The sequence below is a fragment of the Neophocaena asiaeorientalis genome, unplaced genomic scaffold, assembly GCF_003031525.2.
Source record: "Neophocaena asiaeorientalis asiaeorientalis breed wild unplaced genomic scaffold, Neophocaena_asiaeorientalis_V1.1 scaffold540, whole genome shotgun sequence".
NCBI classification, from domain to species: Eukaryota; Metazoa; Chordata; class Mammalia; order Artiodactyla; family Phocoenidae; genus Neophocaena; species Neophocaena asiaeorientalis.
This window is the reverse complement of record NW_020172141.1, coordinates 4,876,179-4,885,704: the sequence shown is the minus strand read 5'-3', so window position 1 is coordinate 4,885,704 and position 9,526 is coordinate 4,876,179. Positions and strand designations below refer to the sequence as shown.

Here is a 9,526-nt window from a genome sequence, read left to right as displayed (position 1 = left end):
GGATGCTGTTGGCCTCAGGGCTGGGCAGAGCCCCACACCCGCTTTGGTGGGAGCCCTCTGTGCCTTGGGGCAGACCCAGGCCAGTGCCCTAGAGCTGTCGCTCACCGGAGGCCACAGCAGCCCCGCCTGTGTGCTGTGCACCCCCCTGGGAGCACGCGTGGCCACACGAGGCAGGTCTGCTGGAAACGCCCCTCGGCTCTGCCCATGGGGACACGGGCCCTTCCAGGCAGCGTCTCGGACTTCTCTTTAAATGTGAAAACAGTTCTTGTGTAAAGTTACGGGTGGGGTGTTCTTCAGGAGAGACTCTCAATCCCTTTCAAAGTCGTATGGGGTCGGTAAGCAGACGGGCGGTCTCAGTGCCGGGGAGAGAGCGTGGTCCCTCCAGGAGCTGGTGAAGCCAGCGGGCTTGAGGAGCACTGAGTCCAGTCAGCGGCTGCTTTGGGAGGGGTTTGGGGGTCGCAGTGGTGGGAGAGAGACAGGCTTTTCCCTCTACCTTTTTTTTTGTTTAACTGTTTGACTTATTTACCAGGGGTAAGTATTACCTGGTCAGGAGAGAGGGAATACATATCTTTTCAACCAGCAAGTTTGCCCAGCCCTCCCATTGGCTGGTGGACAGGGCTGGGCCCTGGAGCTGGGTGTCCTGACTGACCAGGCACCTGACCCTCGCGGGGATCTGGGGGGGTTCTCCTGCGGGTGGGGCAGGACCACCTCCAGTGGTTGGAGTTCTCACACCTGCGGGCAGCGGAAGCCAGCAGCCGGGGAGAGGCGGCTGGTGCCCAGAGGCAGCTGAACGTCACATGGGAATTCTGCCCACGTGGTTCTGCTCTTCTAAATTGTTTTTAATCAAGATAAAACTTACACGACATAAAATTCGCCATCTTATCCATTTTCAAGTGGGCAGTTCAGTGGTTCTTAGTCCTTCATGATAGCGTGCGGTTATCAGTACTGACCCCGGGACTTTCCATTGCCCCAGAAGGAAACCCCTTCCCATTATGCAGTCACTCCCTGTTGCCCCTCCCCCACCACCAGTCTGCTTCCTGTCTCTGGAGTTGCCTGTCCGGCGTTTCGTCTGTCATGGGATCACACAACACGTGGCCCTTGTGACTCCCAATTAGCATGTTTTCAGAGTTTGCCCACATGATAGCACACATCCCTCCTTCGTTCCTTTTTAATGGCTGAATAATATTCCATTTTATAGACATACCACATTTTGTATAACCATTGAGCAGTAAGAGAAGGTTGAAACCTGAGATTGTGAAATCAAATTTTTAAATGTTGACAATGAATTTTAAAAATTAAGAACATGGTTGGAGCTAATCAAAATGTACCTGCAGTGGCCATGTGTGGTTGGTTCACGGACTGCCACTTTGCCGTCTTTTGCTACTTGCCCAACCCAGGGCCGTCTCCTCGGTTCTGGTGCACTTGGCATTTTTACCAGTGACTTGGGGAAAACAGAGCATCAAAGCCCAGAGAGGCTGTTCGTTCCTCTGAGGTCACACAGCAAGCGAGGGGCAGGCTCAGTGCTTGTGGCCCCCAGTCCTGGAGTCATCACGCCATCTTGGACTGCCGCTAAGGCCTTCTGTGGTTGCTCATGTCCGGGAAAGGTCCCCTCAGACTGCAACAGGGAGCGAGAACCGGTGTTAAAATGTTAGCTTGTCTGCTTTCTGCGTCCCCTGGGCCTGTGTGTTTTCACATGGTTGGGGTCACATCGTGGGTACGTGTAGACATTTCTTTCTTCCGTACACGGGGAGCCTTTCCAGGCATCAGTCGAAGCTCTACACGTCAGCTCCTGTGGGCAGTGCTAGTGCTCTGCCCTCAGCAGCGCTGCAGGATGCGGCCTCAGCCCCGCTCCCAAGCTCACTGGACTGTGGTGACCGTGAACTTGCTTCCTTCTTCTGAGACGCCGCTCTGGAGCGAGACACAGTGTCGGGCTTACTGCTTAGTCTGTGGTAGAATCTGCCAGTGTGTGTTTGGGGAACACCCCACCGCCCCGAAACAGCTAGAAAGATCAGAGTCTCTTCCCCAGCACTGTGGGATGTGCCCTCTGGATGAAAGAAGCGCTGTTGTGAAAGCCGCCCTCGGTAGCGAGCCCTGCCTTTACCAGCTTGTGCCAAGGGGCCCCGGGAGGAAATGCTGGGGGCTGGGAGGAGGGAGAGCGGCGCCTGCCAGGTCAGTAGGGCACTTCCTGCACCTGCCAGGCACAAAGCAGCCGCCTGGGACAGCAGGGCTCACGGCCTGTGATTGCGACGGCCTTGGCCGGCTCAGCCCCCGCCCTCGCTCACTCCATGACCCGCCATGTGACTGCTTCCCTGTCCCATGGAGGCTCGTCGTGGGGCTCGGGGGGAGCCGGGCACGCTCCCTGTGAATGGGCCCTCGGTCCTAGCCTCCCCTCCTCTCAATCACTCAACAAGCGCCTGTTTGTCGGGTGTGTGGCCCTGCCGGGGCTGTGGTGGGCGGAGCACAGCGGGGTCCGTCGTGTCCCACGTGCAGTCGAGAGGGCAGTGCCCAAGGCCCGGGGTGGTGGGAGGCCAAGGAGTTCCAAGCCGGCCTCTGCCTGGCAGGGCAGCCTGGCCCCTTACCTGCCGGCTCCTCACGCGATGCTGTGTCCTGCTGTTTGGCTAGTGAGCGCCTGGCTGCGCTTGAAAACATGGCTCGGGTGTCCTGCTCGGGGAGACGGGGTCACCCTGTCCTCAGGACCCCTCCTTCCCCATGGTCGCCGGCTGCCCGTGACCCGCATGCTAGGTACAGTCGCCGGGGCCGTGTTCCTCTTGCAGGGCAGGGCCTGGGCCTGGGCCGTGCGGGCCGAACGATGCTCAGAGGAGCGAGGTGGTGCTGAGGGCCGCCTGTCTATGGCAGGGTCCGGCCCCACCAGACGTCCGTCTGTCCATCCAGCCTGTGATCCGAGTGGCCCAGGAGCTGGGTGGTTCTCCCGCACCAGCTGCCCATCCTAGCTGCTCGGGGAGCCTCTAAAAATGCACATGCCCAGGCCCTCCTTGGCATCTGTGTGTGCGGGGGTCAGTATTCTACTCACACCCCCAGGGGATTCCCAAGGGCCACAGCTGAGAACCGCTGGCCTGGTGCCCCCTGAGCTGCGTGGTGAGTGAATCCCTCTGAATCAAAGGCATTTGCAGACTCTCTGCGTGGGCTGTGCAGAGTCGGGGCAGCTCTAGCTATGTGTTTCTACACCCGAGTCAGACATTTACCCGGAACCTTCCAGAAGTGCTCTCCAGCGTCGACGGTGCCCATGGTGGGAGTCGGGGTGACCGCAGGGTCCCCGCAGCCCTGAGACTCTGTGGGTCCCTCAGGCCCCACCAGTTGCCAGCACCTTGGTGTGTCAGGTCCTCTCTGAGGCCCGGGAGAGCGGCGTGAGCTCAGCCCCCGTGAGCAGGTGCCCGTGAGGGGGCTGCAGGGTGGGGACCGTGCCCCCAAGCGGGCCGGGGAGGCCGTCTGATGGGAAGGACGCCATGTTGTACCCAGTGGGGACGGGTAGCTCTGCCCTCAGGCCAGCTCGACCCAGTGGCTGAGCCGGTGTCACCAAGACCCAGGCCCCCTGCTCTGCCCCCACCCACTGGGCCCCTCCCCTCTCCCTTTGGCCTCAGAAGCTCAAGGCCTGGGTGACGGCTCTGGTTGCTCACAGCCCGGGGATGGAGAGGATCTCCCTGGACCTCATGGACCTCTCTGGGATGCAGGAGTGGGGAGCTGGGACTGGGGGTGGGCTGGTGAAGACCCTCCCCTGTTGCAGCGCAGGGTCCGCCCACTCAGACCGGTACTAGGGAGTGGTGAGGGGACAGTTCTCCCGAGGAAGATCAGGGGATCCCTCCAGAAAAGAGGAGGTGGGTGCTGGAAGGTGACCAGGGAGCGTCTCCCGATGGGGGCGCGTCTGCCCAGCGGTCAGGTGCAGGGGAGGAGTGCAGAGCTCCCAGTCCGGGTCCTTGGGCACAGACGCGCTGGGACATGAACTGTGAGCCCGCAGTTCTCGCGGGCGCTGCTGAGCGGGGGAGGTCGAGGCCCCGCGGGAGCCAGAAGCAGCCTGGCACCGGGTCCGGGTCCTCTGCGACCTCCCCATCCTGCGTCCTCTCCGTTGCCTCTCGGCAGCTCTGAAGACACGTCCCAGCTCTTCTAACCTGCAGTCCAGCTCCCTCCCTGACGCAGTTTCCACCCTGGCAGCTTCCTCCAGTTGAGACAGGAAACCAAGGCCCCCGAGGTGCTGTGTTGGGGGCAGAGCGAGGGCGCACCCCGGCTGTGTGGCTCCAGCCGGGACCAGGTGTCCCGCTGGCCGAAGTGGGCCCGGGAGAGTGGGGTCCGTCCCAGGGGAGGTTGTTCTGAGTGAGACACTGGGCGGACGGGAGTGAAAGGTCGGAGGAGCTTCTGGAAGCCTCAGGAGGGCTGTGGGCTTGGGGGCGGCGGCTGGAGAAGCCCCGAGTCCACACCAGAGCTGGCCGGCCGCCAGTGGGTGACAGGCATGAGGCTGCCCTGGCTCGTCCATCCTGGTTGCCGTGGCAAGCCTGGGGGAGGCCGGCCGGCAGCGGTGCGTCTTCTTCAAAGCCAAGGAGCCCCTTTCACGGCCGGGCCCCGTGCAATGCCCTGCCTGGGGATGGGCCCTGGGCGCTGAGTCCACGGGCGTCAGGGAGCAGTGCCCGGTCTTTTCACCCCGCCTGGTGCCCCCAGGAGCTCTCTGCCCAGGGAGACTCCTGGTAAACGAGTAGCCACGGAGCTTTCTGGAGAGTGCTCTGGAGGAGTTGGGGGTGCGTGCCGGCAGAATGGGGACGCGGCTTTTTGGAGTTCCAGGAAAGTAATGTTTGAAAAGGTAGCGACGGAGGGCTTTCAAGAATTGTGGCGAGGGACTTCCTCTCAGAGCTGGGGAGCCTAGTGAGCCCTACACAGGATAATCAGAGAAACCCACACCCAGACGTGTAGTCAGGAGACTGGAGGACAGCAAAGGGAGAGGACATCAGAGATGATCCCCCGGGAGCAGGGAAGAGCGGCAGTCAGGCCGGCGGCCGAGTCCCAGCAGTGACGAGAACGTCGGGGCGGTGGGATGACGTCCTCAGGGCCCACCGGGAGAACATCCTTTTCCTGAGAGCAACGGTGAGATAGAGAAACCACCGAAAACCTCACCCACCAGAATCCTGCATCCGGTAAAGGTATCCTTCAGGAATGAGGGTGAAAGGGTACCATTTCCAGCCCCACAAAAACTGCCAAGGGAAGTTCTTCCAGCTGACATGGAAGACAACCAGACGGAAACTCAGATCTCGGGAAGGAATGGAGAATATCAGGAATACAGAACTAGGCAGGAGAAGATGTTTAAATAAGAATATGAGAAAGTTGGAGCAGAGTGATTCATAAGCCTGTGACGGTGTCGTCTCAGCAACTGGAGAGCACGCGTTCTTTCCAGTCACACGCGAGATGCAAAGCATCAATTGCGTGCTAGGCAAAAAGCCTCTGCCAAGTCAGAAAACTGGATCACATAGAACGCACCTTCTGACCACAGTACACTCAAGTTTAAAGTCGGTAGCAAAAAGATAAGTGGAAGACTCCATGCACCTGACATTTTAAAAACACTTCTACATTCTTGAGTCAAATAAGAAATTATAGTGACAGAAATATTTAGAACCAAATAATAACGTAAATATTTTCACATCAGAATACATAGGACAATGGAAGTGATAGTAAGAGGAAAATTTAGAGCTTTTAATGTTTGTATTAGTCCAGAAGAAAGGTACAAGATTGATGAGGTGTTGAGGCTTGGATGGTGTCACGCCCAAGTCAGGTGGAAGGAACGAAACAGTGAGGAGAACAGAAGCTAACAAGTTAGAACACAGACAGAGTAATATCCACAAACCCCGAAGTTGGTCACTGAAAAGAGTAATAAAATAGAGAAATCTCTGGCAAGAGTAGTTCTGAAAAGTAAAGAGGAAAGGCCAAGCAGTGTAGGTGCGGGTCCTGCTGAGATTCCACACAGAGTAAGAGGTGTTTGATCAAGTCTGTGCTGACAGATCTGAGGACTTAGATAAAACGGGTAAATTAAAAAAGAAGACTCTGCAAAGCGGAGAACACTGGCGGAAGAACAGTAGGACACCTGTAAATAGGGAAAGTCCTGTAATCATTAAAGGAGCCGAGTAAGTCACTCACCTCCCTCTCGTTCCCTCAGTCACCCAGAGGGCTTTGCTGGAGGTTCTCAAGCCATTCAAGAAACAACTCCAGGGACTTCCCGGGTGGTCCAAGCAGTTAAGACTCCGCACTCCCAATGCAGGGGTCCGGCTTTGATCCCTGGTCAGGGAACTAGATGCCGCGTGCCGCAACTAAGAGATCCGGCGTGCCGCAGCGAAGATCCCACGTGCCGTAACTAAGACCCGGCGCAGCCAAAATAAATAAATAAATACTAAAAACAAAAAAGAAAGAAACAACTCCACTTTATACAAACTCCTTCGGGGGTGGGAAAAGGGAGTATTCCTACTCATTTTGTGGGCTAGCATAACCTTAACACCAAAACCAGACAGAAGATACACAGTGTGAGAGCAAACAGGTCAGGCCAGGCCCACTTAGGAATATAGGTGCAAAAACCCTAAGCAAAGAAGCAACTGTAAAACCGGAACGAGGAAAATATAAAAATGATACAGTACCTCGTGAAGAACATTGTTTGCAAGGACCAGATCACTAGGAAATGTATTAATGTACCATATGAACAGGCCCAAAGAGAAAAATCACGTGATCATCCTATTAGAGGCAGAAACAGGCTGACAGAATTCACCAGCTCTTTATCGCAGAAGTCTTAGCAAACTTGGAATAAGGGGGAACTTCCATAACCTGATAAAGAGCTTCTGAAAGGAAAAACGCCTATTGTGGTAAATGGTGCCATTTAACGGTAGACGTTTAAGAGCAAAACGTGGACACAGTCCGTTCCCCTGCTCTGCGTTGGGACGGGTGGTCCTGGCCAGCAAAGCGAGGCGGGAAAATGAGGGACTTGGAAGAACTAAGCTGTCATCGCTTTCAGGGGATGTGACTGTGTACATAGACTCCCAAAGAGTTTCTGCAAATGAGGTGATGGGAATTAAGAGTTATTAGAATTACTGTGAGAATAAATAGGATGCAACTAACACAACAATGTAAAGCCATTATACATTGCTTCTTTAACACCCAATAAAGATTTTAAAGAAGAAAAAAAGAATAAATAGGATGTATTTCAATGATTAGAATTAAGAGTTTAGCAAGATTGCTGAATACAAAAATTAGTATACGAAATTAAATTGTTTCTCTGCATAGTAATAAGTAACTAGAAAATGAAGTTTTAAAAATATGCCAGTCCCTAAAGTTGTATAAATCCCTCATGGAAATAAAGGATAAAGTAAAAAGTATGATCCGGGCCACGTGCGAGGGCGTGTGGAGGTGGAGTTCCTGCGTGTCCCGAAAAGCACAAATTAGAGGGAAATCCTGCTGCGTTCTACTCCATCCAAGTGAGAACTCCTCTGTTCATCAAAAGATTCCATGAGGAGAGTGAAGGGAAAGGCCACAAGTTAGGAGAAGGTGTTTGGAACTCAAGGAAGAGAATCAGCACCCAGACGTGGAAGGAACCCGTCAAATCAATGACAACAAAAAACCCGAGGGAGGCGGGTGGAGACGGGGCCAGGCCCCTGGTGGGAGGGGAGGCGCGAGGGGCCTGGGAAGGGGCAGGCTGGTGCCCGTGTCTGCGGTGAAGGGCCGCACGTGCAGCACAGCGACGGCTACGCCAGCCATGCCTTCTGTCGCAGGGTGAAGTATCAGACAGCAGTAAGCAGCACGTTTCAGCTGCATGCCAGCGCAGCCCAGTCTCCCGGATAAACCTCCGCGTGAACACAGCCGCCCCCGAGAGCACCCCGACGCTGTGTCTGGTAGCACACGGCTCAGGGGCCCGGCACCGCTCGCCCCCTCGGCCCCCTCCGTGGCGAAACCGGAGCTCGTGGAGGGAGGTGTGGACGACTGGGGTGGGGCGTGGGGGCCATGCGGTGGTCGTCTGAGATGGTCCGCGGGGGGAGCAGGTGCGTGGGCGCCCTGTGCAGGTGGACGGATGCACGCGTCCATGCATGACCCACTCACCACCCTGCGCAGGCCCGGGCGTTGGAGTCTGTCCCATCCTTTAGGGAGTGGACGTGTTAGCGCACAGCTGTTTGTTTGATGCCTCTCCATGCCGCACCGCGTGTCTGCTGCGTGCGGGCAGGGAGGACGCTGCCGGGCAAGCTCTGCCGTGGCGGAGGCCGCGGGGGCTCCCCCCAGGGTGCTCCTGTGGCCCCAGGTCCTCTCCCTCTCACCCTGGCTGCCCAGCCCTTTCTGGGAGCATCTCTGAACCGACCCCACCTTCCCACAGGTGCCAAGCCAGCCACCTCCGTCGACCCATGGGGGGTGCCCACCGGAGCCGGCACACGCTCCGTCCCCAAGGGCTCTGACCCCTGGGCCGCCCCGCAGCAGCCAGCCCCCAGTGCCGGGAAAGCCGCTGACCCCTGGGCCGCAGCGTCGGCCGCCAAGCCCGCATCCCCCTCTGGTGAGCCCCCCGCCCCCTGGCCCTTCGGCTTCAGTTTGGGGAGGGGGAGGTGGGGCAGGGGCAGCAAAGAGCCCTGCTTTGCATGGGGAGGCCCCTCCCGGTGCCTACCTTGCCCACCCAGGGACCCCACACCCCCGCTGCCCCCCGACTCTCCGGGTTCTCCCCCGTGAGGGCTACAGACGCCGGCCCACCTCTGGTCCCCCCCGATGGGGAAGCACATGGCAGAGAAGTGGAGACACCGCACAGCCACTGCCGCTCTCTCCCCAGGGGCTTTTGATCTCTTCAGTAATTTGAATGGTACAATTAAAGATGACTTTTCTGAATTTGACAACCTCCGAACTTCAAAAAAAGCAGGTACGTAACGGCGGTGGTGGTGGTGGTTTCTGTGCCGTCCTGTGCCCCTGACCAGCCCCGTTGCCGCAGGCATCACAGTCAGGAACCTGGCGATTCCACGCGTGTGCACGTGTCCGACCTGGGAGCCGGGGGTCTGACTCAGGGATTCACATTCACGGGGCAGCAGCGGCAGGAATGCCCTTGAGCTTTCTGTCACCCTCTCCTCTCCTCCAGCCACCTCTGTTCCTCGGCCTCGCGCCCTGGGCCCTGTGGCCGCTGGCGGAAGCCCACTGCCCTGGCTCCCCGGCCGGCCCAGCGCAGCCCTGCCGTCTCCGCCAGCCTTCCTCTTCCCGGCTCCCCAAAGGTGCCCCCTTTTCCAGACCACCCGGCTCTCTGTGTGGGCAGGCATCTGTGACGCACACACGTGCACGCTCTGCAGAAGACCCTGCTCCTCCCCGAGCGCCCCTGGGCTGGGAGGGGTCAGAGTCGGAGCAGGGAGGGAGACTGGGCCCCGAGGGGCAGAGGGAGGGGGCTGCATGCCCTCTTCACACAGGCCTGTGGGGCTGGGGACAGAGTCAGGTGGCGCCTGCCTTCCTCAGGGCCACCCCTCCCAGCTGCACCGAGCAACTTTTCTCCTTTCTCTCTCCTCTCCTGGCTTCCCCGCTCCCCGTTTCCCAC

The 9,526-nt window shown here is 57.9% G+C and overlaps 1 protein-coding gene across 1 annotated transcript in view; it reads left to right on the top strand.

The window, feature by feature from the left end:
- Positions 1–9,526, top strand: part of EPN2 (epsin 2) — a 79,032-nt gene that overhangs the window by 64,190 nt on the left and 5,316 nt on the right. The window contains exons 9-10 of the mRNA XM_024752739.1: positions 8,342–8,515; positions 8,783–8,869. Coding sequence (XP_024608507.1) covers positions 8,342–8,515; positions 8,783–8,869 — 261 coding nt within the window. The remainder of the gene's footprint in view (positions 1–8,341; positions 8,516–8,782; positions 8,870–9,526) is intronic.